Genomic DNA, 23,853 nt, shown 5'->3' on the forward strand with positions numbered 1-23,853 from the left:
AATTGGATTATATTGAAAGATAAAATTTTGTTAAATGTGAAATACATTATTAAAACTCTGTCTGCCCAATGGACAGACTCAAAGTGATAATTCCTTCTGAGAATTTCCTTACATTGTGTGTGACCTCTTGAGATATTACAAGTGCAACTCCAATTTACAGTCTGAGCTGGTGGAGGACTTGAGAGGAGAGACATACTGTGGGGTAGATGTGGCAAATAATATCGGCAACATTGAATTTCATTAAAATTTGCCTGTTCCGTATGGGCTGACATCAAAGATGTGAAATACTGTGCTCTGTGTGACTATAAAGGCTGCCTTTGCTTTGGAAAGACTCTATTAGTAATGCAGGTTACTGCTGTTTGCATCATTAAGGGGGTAAGCACCCCTCCAGGTTTTTAAATTTGGAGAAAAGAGAGTTTTGACGCAGTAGCCCTAGCTCTAGAGTTGTAGAGTTTTATGACTCTCTCTTGCAAAATTTGGAGGTACAGGCTGAGCAATTAAAAAGTAATACCTGCAATGTATATAAGGGAGGGTGACAGTGTTAAATTGCAGTCCTTCTGATACACATTCAATGATCTATAGTTTTCAGATATTACGGAGGAATCAAGTGCAGGAAACCCAAGGATGTACACCTTCAACAGGTGTTTTCCAGTAATTCTTATTAGCAGTGGTTTTAAATAAGTAATTGAATTAAAAGAGTTGCTCCAGCATGAAATTTCTCATTTTTAATAAATTGAGATTTGTTTTTCGAGCTGGAAAACACCTCCATTATGTCCTCATCCTTATTACTCTGTGCTCATGAAGTAAATAAGGTGAAGAAGATAATAAGAAAGGCAGTAGAAATGCCTTAAAGGTCTTACAGCAAATTTATTATTCCAGCGTTGCATTTTGTTGTGGAATTGTTCGGCCGGATCTCTCAAGTGGTCAGGTTGCTTTCCAGTTTGCTTGCTTCGTTTTTTTTAATGTTTAATCTTAGTGAATTAGTACATGAGGGTTAAAGTATTATGTTTCTCTGCTTCTCCTGTGTCTAGCAACATTGTAGCAGTATTAAAAATCATAATGAAACTTAGAGGGATCTTAAGACTGCACAGAATTGAAGCTCTTCCTACGTGTGGGTAAAACCAATAGAATCATTGCAATAAAATACGTGTATAATTTTACGTCGCAGTTTCATACTTTGCAGTTTTGTTCATACTCTCCAAAAATAGAATATAAATTCTGTTTAGTAATGCTCATCTAATTCTAATGATTTATTATTTTTTTCTTCGTCTTTAGGGTGTACCTCAGTTACCGTGTGCCAAAGCATTGTATAACTATGAGGGCAAAGAACCTGGAGATCTTAAATTCAGTAAAGGAGACATCATCATTTTACGTCGACAGGTGGATGAAAATTGGTATCATGGAGAAGTCAATGGCATCCATGGCTTTTTTCCTACCAATTTTGTTCAGATTATTAAACCTTTACCTCAACCTCCGCCTCAGTGCAAAGCACTTTATGATTTTGAAGTAAAAGACAAGGAAGCAGATAAAGACTGTTTACCATTTGCAAAGGTAAAAAGAGAATAGAATTACTATTTTCTTCTAATAATTTCATTCGCTTGGATAAGAAATAATACAACTGTTTTGTAGTCTTATCTGCATGTCTTATTGGAGCTGCACACATATGAAAAGGACAAGTAATTCTGCAAGTATTTCTTCTATATTGATTAGTTTTGCCTTCTCTTTCTAAATTACATGTAATTTCTTTGAGGTTTGATTTCTGAGAATGCAATTTTTCATAATTGCAGTAGTAATGTCCTTAATTTATGAGAAATAACCTAAGTTGTGAATTAAAAATATTCCATCTTCTAAAGAAACACTCAAATTGCAGATGTGAAAGAAGTCATCACTAGCAATGTTCGTAAGTACTTGAGTAGAAAAACATCTAGGGGAAGTTAGGTAATGAGTCAGTTGTGAAGGAAAATGGTTGTGGTTCTGTTGATTATTGCCAAGCAATTAAAGTGGGGCTCATGAGTAACATGGACTGAACATGACAGGAAGACTGGCACTAAGGATGAAATCAGATCGCTGAGGTGTGGGCAATTAGTTGAACTCTGACAAAATAGGAAAAGGAACAGCTTGAACTGACTTCGACCCCAAAAGTGGCATGTTCCTCTTACAGAGTGCCTTCTCTGCGGTTCTTGTCCATGTCCTGCCTTCTCTGATTACCCCTGTGTTATGGAGGAAAATTAAATGAGAAGTTAAATTAGAGCTGGGAGACATAATCACTGCATGTTCACACAGGATGATGTTCTGACTGTAATTCGCCGTGTGGATGAAAACTGGGCAGAAGGAATGCTGGCTGACAAGATAGGAATATTTCCAATTTCATATGTTGAGGTGAGTAAAGCTGGATCTTCAGTAAGGCTGTGCCCACTGTGTATTTAATTTTCTGAAAGGAAAAATAATCAGTACTGGTGATGATTCTAAAATAACCTGAGATATAAGTAATCTTAGACCTAGAATACTCTTTGGGAAAGTTAATGGCCTCAGCAGTTGAACCAGTGATTTTCACTTAGCTATTTGACACCTATTTTTGTTGAATGGAATTGAAATGAGCGTAATTGGAGGCAGTCACTATGTTTTCTTGGTAATACTGGAGTCATGCGGTCAATCCAAACCACACTTAGCCACATAATGAAAGCAGTCAGCAAGTCAGAGAAATAGTTAGCTTTCCACTGTCCCTAATATCCGCCTCTCAAAACCAAATTAGCACAACTAGGAAGTCAAAGAATATAGGTTGTTGTGAAACAGGCAAAGGATCACCTTTGTCATCAACAGAGTCATATATAAAAGCTTCTGTATCTTCCTGCGCTTCTCATATGTGTTACAATTTACAGTAAGAGGTAGCAGTTGAGAAAATTTCCCCAACCTTTTCAGTTTTAAGAGTTGAAAGCTGTATCTTTTTCATAGAAAGACACCAGTGATTAGGAACAGTGTGTACAGCCACAATGATTATTCAAATTTGCATTACAGAAAGATACAGAGGTTTGAAATAGTGTTTGTCCTTTTCTGATAGGTATGCTGTGGATACTTGGTAAGATACACTTCCCTGCAGTGACAGTATTTTATTTACATAAATGAGGCAGAATGATGAAAGAAAAAAGTATTTTCACATTATTTCTGGAATGAGAAATATGTACTTCAGGTCACAGAAGAAATGTGTAACCATACTAAGAATCAAGTCAGATTTTATTAATTCAATTTCTGAAAACGGTATGGGAACTTCAAAAAGCACTACTGGTTTCAACCAACATAGAATTTATTATTTTTAAAAGGGAAAATATATATATTTATTTTTATAGCTTGATGTAAGGATCTGTATACCTGAGGATAGAAAATGTCACATGACTGTAAAAACAAGACCAAAAAAGTTTCAACTTGCTTAGTGCAATTTTGGCTTCACTTTAGGAAGTTTAAAAGCCAATTTAACAATTTCTTGCCCTTGGGTATTCTTTCCTAGCTTCTTGCAATTAACTGCCCCTTCAATTCAGCCACTAAAGTTTTTTGTAGTGTTTTTTCAAACTAAATTACTTAACTTAGCCTTGTTAGAAAAAGCCCTTTCCTAGCACTGCCACTTGAGCTAACTGTTCAGCTAACAACTACATTCCTATCTCTACAAAAGTTGCAAAAAGGAGATATGGCCTTGAAAAATATTATGCAAAAATGAAAGTCACAAAATGTATTTGTCTTAATGTTTTCAGACTGATTCCATCAACTAAGAAAATGTATTTTCAATTAACCCTTTTAGAGCAGGCACCAACGCTTAAGTAAGTACACATTCTCAAATCCCCACTAAAGTGAATGGAAAGTCTAGAATGATAAATTTTACCCAAATAGTTAGTTCAAATCAGATAGGTGGGTTTTTTCAGTGTATACTAAACTGAAATGCATGCTGTGGTGAAGAGCAGTGAGATGTGCAGTAAACTATGGGTTTAAATTTTGAAATGCCTGGTTCCTGAGAGTATAGAACTATTGGTCTGGAAAATATACAGACAATTGATAGAAACAAGTATAGCAAACCATTCTTACCTATTTTATGAAAGACAATGAAGATGAGAAGTAATTAATATTTTTGGAAGATTTCTGTTTGGTCGTTTTCATTGCATTTCCCAATCCCGTAATCATTGCCTATTTTTGTCATAATGACAGACATACATTTTACCTTGTGTATGTTAGTCCACATATTTTTGTTTAAAAATGTGAATTAGTAGCTCCATTTACTAGAGATTTTCTGAAGTTATTAACTATAAAATGGGCGTAGTCTGTGATGTTTATTCTGTAGTATAGGTGTAATAATTGTCATATTTGTTGTACAATGAGGGTAAAATTTTAGATAATGTTGAAGTCCAGGAAAATCTCTGATCATATTTGAGGGCAGATTTTGCCCTTTTATGATTCAATGTTTGCTACTCTGGTTTTTTCTTCTATAACTTTCACTTATTAAATTTGTGGTAATAATAACAGTAAGACTGAACACATTTTGAGAGAAATTTTTATAGTGATTCTATTAAAACTATAGTTTGTTAACTGACTCACAACATTCTTTATCTGTAGACACATAACATTGTGAAAAAATTACTTCTATCTGCAAAAGAAAAATAAATAATTCAAACATTGAAGAAAATTAAATTCTACTTTGTGAGAAGTGCTAAACCCAAACTAACCCTCTAATTTTACTAGAGTTAAGACCTGATTAATAAATCTAAATTGCTAGACTTTTGACTGTTGGAATTTCAAGGTACTTGCATTAAAACTGGATCAGCCAGGTTCTTTTGTAGTAATGAGATAAAATGCAGTGAATTTAGAAAATATATGGTTAAGTTCATAATACTTATATTTATCTCTGTTCCAAAAAGAAAGATTATTCGTAACTAAATAGATATTATTAGAATTTTTCTGCATAGATTGCAGTTCTGGGTACAATATACATTTCTTAGACCTCAAATTGGAGGTTTTGATCTAATTAAACACTTCATAAACAAATATAAATGCCCAGAATAGAATAAAAATCAGGGAAAAGGAATCACTTTTCAGTCGAATTGTCAGTAGAAAATAATGTCAGCTTTTGTTTACCTTTGTGTGAGTGAAGAACACCTGAATTAATTTGTAAAGTAAGTATAGCAAAGCACAACTCTAAGAGACCTTGCAGTAGTGGTAATTCCTGCAGACAGCTGCAGGCAGACGGAAGCTGTGTGCTGACCTCAGCCCTGCTGCAGCACCGAGATGTGGCTCAGCCAGCCACCCCTGTCCTGCCCTCTTTGGAAAGTTCTTCTCTTCCCTGGGTTTGGTGGGAAAGGGAATTGGATCAGGCTTCCTGTTACAGCAAAGATTTTGTTGAATGGGAAAAAAAAAGTGAATATAAAGGTTGAAGTAAAGAAGCTTCAATGAAAGTATGTCTGTTAAGGAAAACAACTGATGCAGGAAATGCGGGCCTAGACGCATAGGTATTTGTTGCAGAAAGGAATGCTAGATTGAAACACTTCTTAGCATGACTTAGATGCATTCCCTTGGTGACCTTGAATGTCTGCTAGCCATTTCATTGGAGAATGCTGCAAGTTCTTAATTTCTCTTCTCAAAGAAGAGACGTAAACTGCACTCTGCCAAATATTCTGCAGCTGTTGCTGTCCTCAGGTTACTTCAAAGAGGAGGCCAGTAATCAGTTCACTTCCATCTTCAGATTGATGCAACTGTCTTTTGCCTGCTTCTCTGCATAAGAAAGCACAGAATGCCGCTTGTATTTGAATCAGTCTTGAATCGATCCCATGGGCAAGTCTCAACTATTCCCTAATAGGTTGTTCACTGTATAGAGTAATCAGATTCTGCTGGCATTGATAGCTTCTGGAGGTGAACAAATATAATTAGGTGTAACAGGTACCTTGGGGTAGTGTTAGCAAAGTGGCTTTTGGTTTTGTTTTTCATCCCTGGGTGATCTCTTAACTTCTCTGATTAGGTAGTTCTTTGCAAATAAGGAAGTAGATTACATAAAAATAGAAACAGTTGCAGCCATTGTATCAGACCGTGTGGAATACCCAGATACTCAGGAAGGATGTGAAGAATTTCAATCTGAGTTAAGAAAAAAGTGCAAAATAGATAAAATTATTAGACTTTGAAAAGCCTGCGTGTTCTTCTGTGATGACAAATAAGACCCTGACAAGCTGAACAGCAGGCTATGCTTTTTTTGGTCTTATTGTCTACTTGTTTCGTATCCTTCAGCCTCATATCAGTGTTTTGTAATGAAATAATGTTTTCACTGGTCTGTTTAAAGTATGTTTGCTCTAAATTTAAAATTCAGTAATCATCTAAATAATGGGCTTTTTGTTGGAGAAAGCGGTCTATTTCTATCTTCTGTTATACACAAATAATGCAACATTATTTTGATCCATATGATCCGTCTTGAGTACTAGCAGGAAGAAAAATCTAGCGTCCACCTTTTTCATAGGATTGGTTACTGCTGTGACATTGTCTTCTCCTATCCCTCTTTCTTACAAGAAAGATGGAGAGGGACTTTTTACAAAACTATGTAGTGACAGGACAGGGGGGGGAAGAAGATAGGTTATGATTAGATATTAGGAAGAAATTCTTTACTGTGAGGGTGGTGAGGCACTGGAACAGGACGCCCAGGGAGGTTTTGTCTGTCCCATCCCTGGAAGTGTTCAAGGCCAGGTTGGATGGGGCTCTGAGCAATCTGGTCTAGTGGAAGGTGTTCCTGCCCATGGCAGCGGGGTTCGAACGAGATGATCTTGAAGATCCCTTCCAACCCAAACGATCCTGTGATTCCAGTTCTCTTCAGTTGCATTCTGAAGGACCAACAATAAGAACATTTAGGAAAAAATTCTATATTCTCAACTTCATATCCTGTTTCAAATCCCCCATTATGTCCCTCCTCCACTGCAGTATGTTCCATGTAGTTCTTCTTCTTCCCTAGAAGGTTTTTATGTCAACTCCTCATTGTTCCAGTAGTCCTGGTTTTGAACTTTGTCTTTTTTTCTGTATATGAAAATTCCTTCATGACATCTTGCAAATATCACTTGAAAACCTCTTCTATATTAAAAAAATATCTTGGTTCTTTTACACTACCTTATATATCTGTATCTAGAGATATCTACTTGTGTTCAGAGTATAAGCCAGTCATTTGTGGGAGCTGCATTTAAATCAGTGTTGATGCTATCATGATTAATGATTTGTTGTTTGTCTAGTAAAGTTTTGATGAAGTAAAATACTACTTCAAAATTCTTCATGAGCATAGTAGGTATCTCAAGACTTGCAGGAAAATGGTAAAATAAATAGAAGAAATAATATGCTGAAGAATAGAAATGGTAATTCCACAGTGACTATTTTCATTCTTTCACCCTGGTGTTCTTCAGAAAAGTTTTTTCCTTTCTTCATAATCATCTACACTTTTCAAGTAACAGTATTCATATTTAGTGGTACATGTTCAGAAAACTGGTGCTGGTGTTACTTCAGCTCATGATTAAATGAGAGTTCTGACATTACTATTTCTATTAGCTCTAAGATTTTCTGAAAATAAAGGGTTTTTGAAAAATGTAGAGGGATTGTTTGTTGGTTTCCTCTCTTCCTCCCCATTACATAGCTTACATTTCATTGTAAGAAGAAAATGTGTGGGATTCCTCATTCCTTCATTAGAAAGGAAGGATTTGTTTGCATTTAATGTAGTATTGTTGTTACAAATTAGCAGATAGAAAATCTTATTGTGAACAAAAATTCTTTAGCTAAGCTTAAAAAAAAGAGAAAAATTGGCACAGAGATGGTGCCTCTACATTAGAAAATTCAGAAGCTGAGAAGGTATTTCCACAAAATTGCCCGTATATATTTCTTTTCTCCTTATGCCATCTTATGCCTGTGTAGGTGCTTATTACCAGGCAGTGTACTGATATAGCTGGATATTTAGTCCGTCCTACTATGTTCTTAAACCTGCATTTAGGAAGCCTGTGTTTTCACTGCTGGCAGGGAAGATGTGCACAAGTACCAAGGGACACTAGGAGGAGTATCTTCAAGAGCCCACGTGCAAAGGTGTGGGATTATGTCATGTAATCAAGACAAAAAAAGGCTGAAAGTTTAAATAAACATCCAAGAAGTTTTGTTACACAGATTTTTCTGTTATAAGGTCAAAGGGGACCACTACATTTTAGTCTGACTTCTAGATGACACGGGCAGTGGTTATTGCTGAATTAATCCATTATGGTATTATGGCATTATGTCCTCTGTTGATTGAAATTTTACCTGTGATGCGTAGTCCAGACCAGCCCAAAAGTAAGTGTGTTGAGTTCGTAATGAATTATTTGTTACTGTCTACTGACTGATTTGTCACAGTTTCAAGTTGCGTGGTTTAAATTATATTATGAATAAAAGGAAAAGAGATATTTTGTTATGTTCAGGTGACTTTTATGAATAAAAAAATACTAACGTGTTACTGGTTTTTGTAGTTTAACACAGCAGCCAAACAGTTGATAGAATTGGACAAGCCCTCAGGTTCTGCTGTTGACTCTGGAGAAGGTACCTCTGGGGCAGCCCACAATTCAACCCAAAAGCACACCGATACTAAGAAAAACACCAAAAAACGACACTCTTTTACCTCCCTCACCATGTCCAACAAGGCTTCACAGTCTTCTCAGAATCGTCACTCCATGGAAATCAGTCCTCCTGTCCTCATCAGCTCCAGCAACCCAACGGCAGCAGCCCGCATAAGTGAGCTGACGGGACTGTCCTGTAGTGCCCCTTCTCAGGTAATTCACTTGAAATCAGCTATAACTATAAAGGCTTCTGATCTTGTCAGATTACTTATTTAAAATTATTAATTATGTCTAATTAATATTAACTATACACTTTCAAAAAACTTACCTTCCAGTATGAGGACACTTAAGGAAAATATTTTCTAACACTTACTTATATAATGATAGCAAAGAGTTTTAGTCTTATAGGCTGGTTTTTTTCGCAGGCTAGTTGTTATTTTCTAAAGTGTCACAAAGATTTTTATTAAACTGTGAAAACTAGAAACTTGGGTGATTTAATTTCTTGATTTCTTTTTTCTAAATTGAACATAATAATGAATATTAATAAAGTGCATGCTATAAAAGTAAAATATTCAACTTGAAAATTACATTAATTCCAGAAATGTAGCATATTAATCTGGTTGTGGTAAGTAGAAATATTTATCTGACTTTATTTATTTGTTCAGTAGTTCGTGAAAAATTGGCTATTTCACAGAGTAATTACACTTCGGGAAAAGAAATATCAATGGAGCTCAAGGGTTATTGGCGGTGTTTTACATGAGCTAGTAAATATGCTTTATTTGCACGCCTTTGGGATCTGACAGCCTTTTATGGAAAAAAAAGAAAACTGACACTGGTTAAAAGTGTGTTTCATGTAGCTGGTTCAATCTATCTCCAAAGACCTGAGAAATGTCAGTATGGAAAAAAGAAAGTGAGCAGTGTGATCCAACACTGTTCGTGTATCTAACTGAAAATTAGTTCTGGTTTAAGGTTACAAGTAGTAGAATAGTGGTGATTTTGACCATGAAGCTTACAGCTGTGTCAAAACCAGCTCTTACTAAACCATGCAGAACTGACCCTGCTGTTTTTTTCTCTCTCCCAGGTTCATATTGGCACTACGGGGCTGATTGTGACTCCACCCCCCAGCAGCCCAGTCACAACAGGGCCTTCCTTCACCTTCCCCTCCGAAGTTACCTACCAAGCTGCTCTTGGTGTGAGTACTGCTTAAGAAAACTCAGCCTTCCCATTTTAATTTGGTCTTGTACTGTAATTTTTTTTTTCTCAAGTTCTAATATACTGATTTGAAATGATGGTTTTGTGGAAATTGTGTCTATGTGATAGACAATGGTATGAATTTAACTATGGCAAAAGCTCTATTGCTACGATAATGTTTGCATCTTGTCGTACGTATCCATTTCTCCAGCTTTCCTCTGTAATTTCTCTATAGTAAACACGAGATGCACACTTCCTTCCAGAACAGTCTTGCTTTTAAGCATAAGTAGAAAAAGAGATTATGCTGGGGGGAAAGTTTGGGGAAGCAAGCAGGTTCTTACAAAAAATATCAACTTGGGACCACAGCTGCCAGGTATTTCTGTCTTACTTAAGATTTTCAAGATTATCTGAAATAAGCTTCAAAAGTCTGCTGTCTCCTCATTAAATAAGGTGATTTCAGTTGCATGTACACCTGTGGCAGATGAAGAAAGTGTCTAGCTGGTTTAAGTTAGGTTCTTGGAGACCAACAGGAAAACATGTAGTAAATGGCCATCTTTTAAAGGAAGAAATACACTGGAATGCTGTTTCCTTTAAACAAATAAAATGACATTTTCTTCAAAAAGTTCAGGATTTCTTTCCAAAACCTACCAGAATTCTTTAGTTTCCTATGCTTATGTTAGAAAAACTGTGGAATGTCATATATCATACTGTACTCATCAGAGCGTTACCTTAACTGCAATAAAGATTGTGGATACCAGTTTTCTGAGATCTTTAAGGGAACTTAATGAGATTTTATTTAAATTATAGGAGTTCTTGAAATTAAGTTTTTCTTTCAAGTCTAAAATTGTGCCCCTAATTTTTAAGGGGTGGAGCACAGCTGAATAATAGATCTTCACTTACTTTAAAAAAACCAACCAAACAAAAAACCCCAAGACTTGATCTTTTTTAGGTGTCTCTCCTTGCAGTCTTTAAACAAAGTAAAATATGAAGAATAGCCTTGCATCTAAATAGGTCTCATTTTGTTTTTAACTTTTGGCACTTGCATAATTTTACACATTTGTCTGCAAAATCAAAGGCAGAACTCTTCTATCAACATTTTGTTGTTTATGAAAATGCTTAGGTGTGGCTGGGTTGCATTTTGACATATATCTTTGGAACTCTTAAGCTACATTTTTCAGTCCTTTAAATTATGATGCTGTTGTTTTCTGAATTATCTCCAGTACTTTCTCTTGGCATGGTATATACGTGGTGACACATGCCAGAAGGGGGTACAATACTGCACAGTCTTTTTCAGTGAAGAAGATATTGATAGTATGGCCCTTTTACCTTCTTAGTCTGATTCTTGTATCTTGAAAATTTGCCTGAATGTAGCACAAAGTTTATGTTCAGCTAAATATCCATGCCGATGCCACAAATTTTCATCATCTTTTGTGATGTAGTATCTGCTCTCATCCAAGTAAATGTATTTCACATTTTTTGCTCTTCAGACAGATGACCTTATTATTGACAGTTACATGGACCATGTGCTTTTGCCCTGCCTTACTGAGTAAGGCCGATTGAGCTGTAGCAATGGTTTGCCGTATTGTGGTTAAGTTGTTGACTCCTTCAATCTGTGGATTATCTGTGTAATCCTACTGTTAAATGTATGCTAATCTGGAAACAGTTAATAATCTCCTTATATATAGATTCATATTTTAATGTCACAGTGCAGGTGAGGTTGGAAGGGCCTCTTGAGGTCATCTAGTCTAACCCCCCCTGCTCAAGCAGCATCCCCTAGACACAGTTCTCAGGATTGTGTCCAAATAGCTTTTGAATGTCTCCAAGGATGGGGATTTCACAACCTCTCTGGGCAACCTGTGCACATTGTTGGCTCTTGTTCAAGTTGGTGTCCACCAGGAGGGACCCGCAGCTCTCTTTTTTGCCTGTGAGGTGTACATCTTATATTAGAAACAATTAGCTGCTTACATACTAATCCTTGTAGTCTTTTATACTTCTTTCATCCTATCCTTCAGAAAATACCTGTGAGAACTGAGCAAACAGAATCAGCTTTAGTATAATTTGTGCTCTTAGGCAGAATGCAAGTCTAGCTAACATATATGCTGCATACATTGAGTAATTGATTTGATTTATGAGATACTCAAGTTTTGGAGAGGATTGAGCAAACTTAATTGAATGCAAAATTATGCATTCAATGCATAATTTCAGGAGTTCTGTCAGAAGTTGGTTTTTTTCCCCCCTCAGTAACAAACACTTCTGTTTGTTATTAAGAATCAGTAGTTCTTTATTTGATGCCAACATGGAGAAATGCTTTAGTTTGGTGCTGGTGCAGTCATTAAACCACCTCGGGTGCTTTAGTTGCTTAAGCTTGTTCGAAGGCAATCTCACCATGGGTACCCACAGGAATTGAATTACAGTGCTAAATGCAGCATGGAGAGAAACTCCTGCCATATGATTGTCCTGGATCTTGGGGTGCTACTTTCTCTTTGTGATAACCGTGCTCCTGCTTCTGTTTCCAATTAGGCATAGAATTCCCATTGAGAACCTGAATTATTCTCTACCACCCTCTTTAAAAGTCAATAACCTTCTGTACATAATGTTCTGTTTCTTCTTGACTTGTTTTCAGCATGACTAAAATGCAGGCTGGCAGCTCAGGCTAGAGTCAGGTCATTCATGTGTTCTTTTACAATAGATGATATTAGATGAAGATGCAGTTTGTAAAGTCACAGACTGTTGGGTATATCTTTTACTTACACTTTTCCTCTTGCTTCATAAACTCTTGTTTTCATTTTAGAAATGTGCAAAATGTTTCTGACAGGTCAAGAGAGAAAGTGATGTTCTTGGTTCTCTAGATGTCTCCCTTCTGGAAATACCCGTCCTGACATTCTGAGCATTAATTTTAAGCTGTGGAACAATTGTGATTGTATGTTTAATACATCAGAAGTGCTTGGCTTGAAGTAAATGTTCTTTAAGAGCAAGCTGTTTATACACTTACTTTATATAATGCTAAACGCAGAATAAGGGAAAAAAAAGAAATCTGAGAGGATGAGCATGATTACCCATCAGTGAAGAAGAATATATTCCTTTACAGTAATTCTGAATTTATGCATCTTTGCTACATTTATCTGTCCTGAATCTCAAAGCAAGGAAAAGCTAGTGTCTTCTCTTATGTCCTGTAAGAAAGATGGTATTTCTATTGTCAACAGGAGATATTTTGAGCTGTCATGTTGTCTAACAAGTTTCTCTTAAGACAGTTTGGATTAATTCCTAGCCCAAGGGAGTCTGACTCTTTTATCTATGTACATGTATAGGATTGCATTTTAGTTTTTTACATTGCTCTGATGGTTCAAAAATGCCAATTGTATTAATTTTATTTTGTTCATAATAATGCTTTGTAGATGCTGTTTGGTACCCAATATTGTATGAAGTAGATAATTTACAAATTTTCAGCCAAAATAGACACAAATAAGCTTTAGGAATGAGAGTGCTCTTGTCAAGTGACCGTATATGGTCTCTACTGCTTGTATCATTTAAGCAAATTTTAATTTTCTTTCAGAAAACTTGTGATAATTTATTTAAAAGTTTTATTTTGCAGCAGCAGTTCTTTAGACAACAGCATTACTTCTCAGCTTGTATTTTGAGGTTTGATTCTTTGAAATTGAAGAAGCTATGAACTGAGACAGACTTCTCACAGCTAGGGCTTTGGGCTGTGATATTATCTGTTACACTGTTCTTTGGGACTTCCAACCACAGCTTTACCCTTAATAGGGGCAGTAATTGGTCTGCTCATCTTGGCCACTGGCATTTTTGAGCCTTGTCGGTGTTTAGTATATTTAAAGTTCTTTGCAAAATATAAATAACAGATGTCAAGTTCAGTTGTTGTTGGGTGAAAGTATGCACATGCAATCATGTAAGGCTCATTCAATTGGAAGGAGATTCTTGGATGTAATTTAAAGGTAGTTATCTAATGGAGGAGATCTAGTTGCCATAGATTTTACTGAAAAATAATCTTCAGGTATGTGATTTGAACCATGATATGGGAAAAACAAACAGAATATACCACAGCAAAGTTAGAGCTACATTCAAAAGCAGCAGCAGAAAAACAATGTAGCAACAAGAGATAACTTATCTTCCTTTCATTCTGCCTTTACAGTCTCCTGAGAAGTGAAAAGTGTTTTGGACTGCAGTCGACCTAGATTTCCATACTGCTACTTCTGCAAATTGGAAATGTTGACTTTGAAATGGTGTCTTGGTGTTTGAGCTTAACTAGCAGAAATAGGTGGTCTATATTTGGATGGTATTTGGAACGTTTCAAAAATTTAAAAATCCCTGATTTTTCTGGTCTTGTTCTCTCGTACATGCACAAAAAGAGAAATTGCCTTTTATGTGGAAGTATATAAGGTAGTTTGAATTATTATTAATGAGGCACAAGCTGTGAGGGTTATATAAATACTGATGACATTTAGCTCTTTTATGTAGTTCCAGTGTAAGTTCAATAGTGTAAGTCAGGAGGTTTTAATAAGAATTGTCCTAATTTTAATCAACCAAAATTCAAATCAACTTTTGTTGTGAAGAGGAAGCAGCTGGAAGAAACAATGAGGTTTTGTATGAGAGACTTGTTTTTGATAACATATAGTTTAGGAATTTTGTTAAACATAAGCCTTAATTTGTTAGCCCTCAGGGAATTTTCCAAGTCGTGTATTTTTTCCTAGACATTGTGGGAGTGAAGACTGTTAATGAATGTTCTTTTCCACTGTTGTGCCTTTTATTATTCTTTGAGTGAGCTGATTACTGATCTTCAATTAACTAATATGGGAATGCAGCCTAATTATATTTAAATTTAGTAATATGCATGTGTTTCTAGAGCATGAGTATAGATACTTTTTGAAGTTGTAACATACATTAAGTATCAAATTATGTAATTTTTCATTTTCCCATTTAAAAAAATAATTTATCACTTACTTGCTGTTTTATATGTTTGAAAGTACATCTGGTGCCTGAAAAGTAGTTGCAGAAACATTCAATTTTCCCCCTTATCTACCTAAAATACTCTTAATTTTTGCCGAACATATTTTATTGAATCCCATGTGGTTTGTGTCTATTCTTTCATGGAATGTTGACTATGGGAGCCATCAGAGCTAGCATGTGCCCTGGAGGTAGGTATGTTTCTCAACAGCTAGAAAAATGGTTACATGCCAGAAAACTTCTTGAATACTTGGCTAGATCATTTGGATCTATTTTCCCAAGTTGTAACAGTGCAAGCTGTGGAGTGTTAGTCCTCTAAAGTCTATCAAGTAATTTATTTAGATTTCTTGGTACTTGCCAAGTCTTCGGGAGTTTAATTGGGCTGTGGCTCACTGCTGGTCTCATTACCATACTGATAGACACGGGGAGGGGAGCAGAATCTGAATAAAGCAGAATAAAATAGAGCTGTGAAGGTGCCTTTATTTCAGCTAAAGCTTCAGTGTATTTTATGTGTTCAAATGAATAAAACGCAATGTTCAGCATCTTTAGAGATGCAGGAAGTATGGAACTGTGACAACCTTGATATTGTGCATGAATAGCTTTAATTTTAAAGACTTCCAACTAATCATCTCCTAATGTGGATTTAAAATTTCTACCATATATAAAGAAATATAGATGCCTAAAAAAAAAATATTAATTTATATTCTGTTGACAGGTTGCATGAAAGTTAGGTGCTCACATTCAGCTTCGATTCAGCTAAGACATTTGTTGAATGTCTGACTGGGAGGGAGAAATAACTTCAGCTGTAAAACAGCTGAAAAAGAAATGTTGGTATTTCAGTGTGAATTACCTGGATACTTTAAAAAATTGTTGGGTAGGTAGGAATCTAGAATGTGAAGCAAATGCAATTGCCATTTTTGTAAATAACGATTAGTATCAAAGCTCTCAGTGATGTTTCTCCAGCAGGACATGTCCGTTTAGTGTTGGATACAGAAGGCCTATTTGGTCTTAAGAACTTGTTAATATATGATCAGAAAAAAAGTTCTAAATAAAATAGGAATATTTCACAATATAACATGCAATTTATATCATAGCTAAGCATAACAATTTTGACTGAAACATTGTAAGAGTTGATAAGTTTTCTCTAGATTTGAAGGTCTTTAATTATGCAGTTATTTACTGTGCTTTTGCAGTGTAAAACTGGTTTAAAGAGCTGTCTTTTTATTAACTTTTTCACCAAATGCAGTGCAGTAATAATCACACAGTGTAGAACTAAAACTCAGTTTGTTTCCATATAGGTTTTTGTTTAGAAAAATAGAAAAAAAGAGACAAAACCCTTTAGAAGAGAAGTGTTTGAGGGGACTTAAAATGACTTTCAATTACATATTTTCCAAACTGATAATGTAATGCTGTGCATTTATATGCTGATGTATTGGAATTGCCAGGCACTACTTCAGGATATTTTGTTAATTTATATTCTAGTTCTGTGGGTTTTAGGAAGATTATGTTTGAAATTAATTCAGTTTTACATTTTCAAAGGTTGGAGGTTTTTTATTACTTTTCATGTGTGTTGTAACACAAATAGTTATTTTTGGAAGGGGGGAAGGAAAAGCTCTCCTTTTGTGAGCGCCTTTTCCCAGGAGTCAGTACACAAGGTCCTAAAGAATTGTCTGAGGCTTTACTGAGCAGAAGGTAACAATTGCTCCATTGATTCTCAAAAGGCACAGAAGTCTGTAGGCAGGACCCCCATTACGATCTGTGGTGCATTTTTTCTGGGGTATTTGTTAAAGATTACCAATCTTGATAATACTGAATTTCAAAAGCTAACTCTTTAAGCTAGAAGAATAGGAGAAAGAGGGAACAATAGATCAGTGACTATGGTCTCATATTGTGCTTGCTTTTGTAACCTATACATCAAAAGATAATTTCCCCCAGAAGGCATGCTTTTGGGTGCACTGCAGCTGAATTATATGTTATGTTTCAGCTTCAGGTTACAAAAACAACCATGTTACGAAGTACAGTCAGCAGCGGGATGCAAAATCTACTTCCTGGAAAGCTTCTGAATTTTTGTCGAGCCCTATCCTAAGCATGTTGTAACTAGAAACAGTGCTTTCCATTTTTACTGTGCTGAGAAATTGCTTGTCATTTGCTTAATTAACTGCCAAAACTTCAAGATTTTAAACTGAAAAGAAGAGAAACAGAGACAAAGCTAACTCCAGTTATATTGTAACAATAGGTTAAGCAATACTGGACTCAGTTACTGTTTTTCTTCTTCCTTAGAATATCATGCTTTTTTTTCAGCTGATTCAACTCATCAAACAATGTTGATCATCTGTTGCTATTTTTTTTTGTTCTTGTAAAATCAGAATATGAATCCCCCACTTCCACCACCTCCTCTCTTGTCTGCTGCAATCATTGCATCGGCTGCTTCTGGACCTCAGTCTACAAGTGTCATACAAAGGTCTGCATCGGGATCAACTGACCAGGTGGCACATTTACGACCACAAACTCGTCCAAGTGTGTAAGTAAAATTGAAACTTTTCTCCAGTCATAAAAACAGAACGAGATCACTGACTTCACCTGTACATATAGCACGGCAGCTGGCTCTGTTCTGCTGGAATTGCCAAAAAGCCAAGCATGCAACTCAGAATAAAAGCGTGGAGAAAGGTGATATCCCCAAACAGCCTCCACACTGATCATTGTTTATGTTGTAGATAAATATAATCAGCTGTTGCTGAGTGAGAAAGGACTCACTTCAAAAATATAAAGTATTTGTCATGCAGAAGATGAATGAATCCTTGCATTAGCACTGAATACTGTATAACTCAAAAGTGTCATTTCCCTGGAGTGAATTTATTCAATGTTTTCCATTATGTGTGGTATGAAAAGGCTATTCTCAAATGGAATAACTTATGCCAAAACACAGAAAGTGCTGTATTTCATTTAGACTGGTAAACGTGTTACTGTCAGACTACTTGTGTCAGTTGGAATTGAAATTTGACTGAAGATTCTACAGTGCACTTAATTAGTGGGTGGCAATTTGGAATGAAGGCAGAAAGCTGCTAGTTAGCATTATGTCTTCACACTTGAAATACAAGCAAATGTGCATCATCCTTTCGGGTGAAAATATTTTGTATATTAACATGTGTTGCTAGCAACATCTTTCTTCTTGAAAACTTCTTTGTGTGCAGCTTGGGGAATAAGAATGATAAAATATAAAATTCAGGAGATGCTGAAGCATCTAATGGGAGATGTTTGAATAAGGACTGCTTTTGTTCTGTTCTTGTTATCTTCCCACCAGGTTTCCTGCCACTCCAGAAGAGCACCCTTCTTGTATAGCAGGTGCATCTGGACTTGGGCTGTTTCTTCGTGTCAGGCATTTTAACACTGGTTCTTATGGATTATTGCACCTAGCGCAGTTGAATCAAGTTCCCATCTCGTTTACTCCCATCCTCCTATCCCATCTTCAAAAGGTTGCTCTATATGAGGATACTAATGAAATTTGGAATAAATTAACTAAAAGGGAAGTTAGTGAACATCAATTAAAGCACATGAATTGCTTTCCTATAGAGTTTCAGTGTGTGGCTTTGTAGATTACTGCTAAATCATGTACCAGTGAAGCCTTCTGCTGCCAGTGTACCATATGTTGGTTTAAAGCATATTTTTTGCTGGCTTTGGGTACCTATATTGCCTTTAAAGGATTTTTGTGGACACTGGAAAGTTTCTTAGGTGGACAGCAAGGGATAAAAATGTAATGCAAAAAGGAGAAGTATGCAGTTAATGCTATTGTTACCATGCACAAGAGACAATTTTGATGAAAGAATGTTTTCTAAAGCCACTTTTTTGCCCTTGGGGTTACAAGGGGAGTGGGAAAGACCAGCATTGCAAGCAACTGTGGATCCTTTTTCAAAAAAGGGGATAGTCTACCTGTTGGTAGACTACTGGCTGCCTCTTGTGAAAAATATATTTTAGAGAAAATGGGATTTATTAGAATGCTATTTTCCATAGGCCTGGGTCAGTAATTATATCTATAGTTCAAACTTTTTTTAGGTTCAAACGTGGCAGAAAATAGAACACTGTGGTGGTTAAAACAGTATCGCTTTCTAATAATAAGAGAACTGTGCAATCCTATTTGAAAACTTCCCTAGGAGCACTCCAAGATGCAACTGCAGGAGCTTCAGCTTTTTTTTAAACTTCGTTTCCTAAGAATTTTTTTTTTAAAGAGAAAATGCAAAAGTTTCTGGACTCTCAATATGATTTGAAATGCACTGTATTATGCTTTAGTGTTGCTTAGAAAACATAAAAGGAAATAAACTCTACAAGCGAGTTAGCTGCTAATCACCTTACCCATAGACTTCAATTTCTAGTAACACATCTTTTCCCTTTTGCACTGAAGTTTGCACAGGAGCTTCCAATTTTGCAGTTTGAAAAGTATTTCTGATACTGATCTTTCACTCCCAGCTAACAGAACTTCTCTATTCTCCCCAGCTCTCCAAATAAAAAAAAGTTGATGTGTCACAAAGTGTAAGAGATATGAGAAGCAGGTGTAGGGAGAGAAAAGTGGAATATTCTGGGATGTGTAGTTGATAAACACCTACTTAATTAGGATCACTAACTTCATTAAGAAAATGGGCAGTCCTATTACAAGTATTTTGCATTCCATTAAAGTGAAGTTCAGAGGATATTTCTAATTGTTATTGTTTCCCCTTAATATTACCATACCTTCTGTTTTAATACTGTAACGGTATGACGGATTATCACAGCCATTTCTGCCATGCCTTCTCATCTCTGACTGAACTCTCTGTGCCAGAAAACACAAGTCATGTTTCCAACTGTTTTAGTTTTATCACTTGTATCACTTTTCCTGTCTTTTAGGTATATTGCTATCTACCCCTACACTCCTCGAAAAGATGATGAACTGGAACTGCGGAAAGGAGAAATGTTCCTAGTGTTTGAACGCTGCCAAGATGGCTGGTTCAAGGGAACTTCCATGCATACAAGCAAGATTGGTGTTTTTCCTGGGAATTACGTGGCTCCAGTTACAAGGTACAGTATTATACAAGTGTCTAAATAATTTAGCTAGTTTGAAATCCAAGATTATTGTATTCTTATATTAAATGCTAAAATTGCGTAATAGAAGACCTGTGGGTTTTAGTAACTAGGTAGTTTTTTTCAGTTGTGTTTTATTGTTTGCTTTTAATTTTGGCAGGACAGTGACAAGTGCATCACAAACAAAAGTTCCCATGTCTACTTCTGGCCAAACAGGACGAGTGGTTACTATGGTCAGCCCTTCCACTGCTAGTGGAACATCCCAGAAGCTCCAGGGGAATGGCGTGGCAGTGAACTCCAGCACAGTACCCACAGCAGTGGTTTCTGCAGCACACATCCAAACCAGTCCACAAACCAAGGTCCTTATGCACGTGACGGGACAAATGACAGTCAACCAGGCTCGAAATGCAGTTAGAACAGGTAAAAAACCCACCAAAATTTATTACCTGTGGTAGACAAACTGTAGAGTCCATCTTGACAAGTGACGAGTGAGGGTCTATGTAAGTATGTGTTGAGGTTTTTTAAAAGCTTTTTTTAGTGTAATTGTTTAGAGCTGAATGTTTTCTGAAATGACAGTGTATCCCTCTGAGTTGTTAAATGTTTTATTATTCTCCTCTAAGCAACTGTGTGTACGTACATACTCCCACTGTTGGGAATTTATATGCAAGTACTTCAGGTGGAATTTTTCTTTCTTTTGTTGTTCCAGCAGTAACTGGGATGGGGACATCCTTTGAGCTTCCCCACTCATATGCAATTCATATAGTAATAAAAGTGATAAGAACATCTGAGTCATAGCTTATTTTCTGTGTGTTAACTGCATAAGAGCTACAGATTGCTCTAATTTAGCATTCGCTTTTAAATTATCTTCTAACATTTTTTGAATACCTTTAATGTTCATTCCTTTTCAGGTCTCTGGCTCAGGGCTGGTCCTTAGGCATTCCAGTTTGTTCTCTAACTTTGACTGCAACTTCTTTCAGCTTTGACTCTGAAACACGAAGACTATACTGGCTTCAAGATCCATACGATCTACGTAGTAAAACTCTGTATTTCTGAAAATTGTAACTCTGCATTTACTGTCTGGGGCTGGCCACATCATAGTGAAACATGCCTTCTTGTTCTTTAAATGCAGATCCAAAAAGATTGATAGTTGTGTTTTCAGGAGGTTTTGTTTACCAAATCCATGAACTCCTCTGTGGATTTGCCAGGCTAAGAAAATACCACACAGCTGGAGCCGAATCTATTCCAGTTGCTTCAAGGGCCTCAAAAGAAAAGGAAAAAAGAAAAACTCCCATATCAGACTATCCCAATGTTCCCTCTTTCAGCCTTGAATTTAGGGTCTGTGATCTCTTTACTGAGAGTCATGAGAAAAGGGTTTTTTTTAATCACAGGATTCTTACTGGCAGAGCAGAAGAGAAAGCAAAAGATGGTAATGGTATGCTCTGTTAACCCCTTAAGGGTTGTTTCTTCTTATGGTCTTAAGATCCATGGATTAGCCCACTTCTCAGAGTCATGCATCTCCTAAAACACCCTGTGCATGTTCAGATGTCAGCACCAGGTTTGCTTTTGAAGGTAGGATGTGTACATGTGTCATTAGTTATTTTATTTCCTTATTTGGTCCCATTTCCCTCCAGTCTGATCTGAAGCTGGAGCAGGTGTGTTAGTCCTCTGTAATAACTTTATTCTTTGTCTTCAAATAAAAATAACCAGATGCTGCTGGCAGCTGGTAAGAGAAACTAAGAAAAGCCTCTGTACTTTCCTGCCTCTCAGGCACAGGTGGTTTCTAGTCTAAATCCTTCTTTTGAGCTGCCTAGGAGCTAGCAAGTGACAGCACAAAGGAGAAAGCTACTGTGGGCTCCAGAGGCCTTTCTGTCCCTGCACCTCTGCACCGCTGTCAAGATGAATAAGCTTTTACACTTCCATGCAGCTGACAAATGTGACAACATACTTCCCACCAACTTTTCAGGTCCAAAATGAAAAATTCAAAGGGACTGGACTCTCATCACAGAGAACTTAACACTGTATTGTGCAAAGGTGTGCTGTTAGTCACAAATACAGATCTGTCCCTTACAAGACCCCGAGCAATGAAGCAATAATGGCTGCTTTATGTTCAAATGTTACAGAGAACTTTGTGGTAAACATCTGAAACATGATCCTCTTGAGCTTTCCCTAGCAGGTTTGCTGAGTGTTACTCTTTGGGTGAGGCTTCACAGACCAGTGCAGGGCTCCAGCTAAAGTTTAGCTCAGGGCTTCAAGGACCATTCTTCAAATGATCTTTTTGAGACATTGCTTGACATCACCTTTGGTGAGGGAGTTTGCATCCTTTGATTGGAAGGACCTATGAAGAAAACATATATTCTGCCTATTTCATTGGAGGATAAACTGTATGAACACAGGGTGACTTGAAGCATTTATCCTATCAATTCCATCAGCTATAAGAAAATAAAACCAGAAAGCTCTTCCATGCTTGTCATACATATATTTCATGTGAGTGTAGACATATATTGAAGAATAGTGGCTACTTCTAAGAAAATTGATGTTATCTCATGAACAAAAACCAGCATTAATAATTGTTTTTTGATGTAAAAAATCTTGCTACAATCTCCTCATCTTCCTTTTGAAATGTTCATGCTACTCAGTTAGGAAGGGTCAGCTACAGCAGAAGAGGTTATCAAAAAGTTAGACATAGCATATAAGTGATGTGCCTTTTTATTTTTTTTTTTATAAAAAGGAAAGAATTTATGTTTCTTATTGCAGAGATTGTAATTGGGTATAATACCTGTAGGATTGTTATATCAAATTTGGGACCTTTGTTAGTCTTGTCGGATATACTGTTGCTTCAGTCTAACCAAATTACCAGAGGAGTTTGTAGAAAGCAGAATGAAGAGAGCGAGTGCTGAAGGTTTGGTTCCAGATTTCACTTATAACAAGTCTGAAACTCTAATTAGTATCTTAAAAATTGATACAACTGAAATGTACATGCACCAAGCTAGAGGGATGACCCCCCTTCTTAAATAGAAAGTTTCAAAGTATTTGAAGGAGAGAGGTTGTACAGCACTGGGGTGCTGCATTTTGCCTCATATTGTTCAGTTAAGGTGTCTGTATTTCATACCGCCTAGTGGTGCAGAGATGCCCAAGCTGTTGAAATGGTCTCAAAGCATATGTGATTTACTATATGACTATAATAGCAGTGTTACTTCTTGGAAAGAATAAATTAGTTCATGCAAAGCTCTGTGCTCTGCAGCTTTGCACTGCAGCCCAGTTTAATATACTCAGCCCTGTGCTATTCTCCAGCTTCCAGTGTAGATGTTCCTTTTATTTCACAGGGGTATGAGTAAATCTACTTCTATATTTAAACATCCCAAGAGACAACAGCTTTTGTTTTCAGAGAGAGCACTCATAGCAGTAATTGCCACTGAGCATACTGTTTGAAAGACCCGTGAAATCTGTTGTGGATTTTGTGAACAGTTTAGGAAAACAGTCTCATTATATTTTTAGCAACTTCTACAAGGTGTGTTTCTTCCTACTTTCCTTTATGTGCCCTAACAACTACACCTCATATTAAAAGGAGCAGGCAGTATTTAGCTAGCTCTTAGGTACTAAAGTGTCATCTTCACTTTGCATCTGTCTGTATGTGAAGCATGTGACTTAGCAGCTTGGATTTCTCCACACCAGAGAAGTTGCAGTGCTATTATTCTTCTGTTGCATACTGGTACAAGTAGGGTAACATATGCAACTGCTTTATTCAGATGAGATGAATTTGGTGCTGTGTGTTGTGTCATTAGAGTAATATAAATGGAAGTTTAAAAGGTAGAAGAAAACTTCTTGTGACTGATTAGCTGTAACACAGTGACTGTACCTCACTTTGTGTGTCTTGTGAAAAGATGAACTCTCACATTTCATGCTTTTATTCCAGTTGCCTCACATAGTCAAGAGAGACCTACGGCAGCAGTCACACCCATACAAGCACAAAGTCCAACATGCCTTATTCCTGCAGCTGTGATCATTCCCCACCACTCTGTTGCCTCCCAGCAGCTCCAGCCCCAGCTTCCAAATACTGCTGCTTATGTCACGGCTGTGA

At 36.6% G+C, this 23,853-nt stretch overlaps 1 protein-coding gene across 1 annotated transcript in view; it reads left to right on the forward strand.

Annotated features, from left to right (window-relative positions):
- Window positions 1-23,853, forward strand: part of SH3RF1 (SH3 domain containing ring finger 1) — an 83,118-nt gene that overhangs the window by 48,076 nt on the left and 11,189 nt on the right. Inside the window, exons 2-9 of the mRNA XM_008638595.2 lie at window positions 1,276-1,551; window positions 2,284-2,379; window positions 8,487-8,786; window positions 9,655-9,765; window positions 17,093-17,247; window positions 19,602-19,772; window positions 19,936-20,195; window positions 23,689-23,852. Of these exons, the coding sequence (XP_008636817.1) occupies window positions 1,276-1,551; window positions 2,284-2,379; window positions 8,487-8,786; window positions 9,655-9,765; window positions 17,093-17,247; window positions 19,602-19,772; window positions 19,936-20,195; window positions 23,689-23,852 (1,533 nt within the window). The remainder of the gene's footprint in view (window positions 1-1,275; window positions 1,552-2,283; window positions 2,380-8,486; window positions 8,787-9,654; window positions 9,766-17,092; window positions 17,248-19,601; window positions 19,773-19,935; window positions 20,196-23,688; window position 23,853) is intronic.

Source organism: Corvus brachyrhynchos, unplaced genomic scaffold, assembly GCF_000691975.1.
Source record: "Corvus brachyrhynchos isolate BGI_N302 unplaced genomic scaffold, ASM69197v1 scaffold178, whole genome shotgun sequence".
In the NCBI taxonomy this organism is placed as follows: Eukaryota; Metazoa; Chordata; class Aves; order Passeriformes; family Corvidae; genus Corvus; species Corvus brachyrhynchos.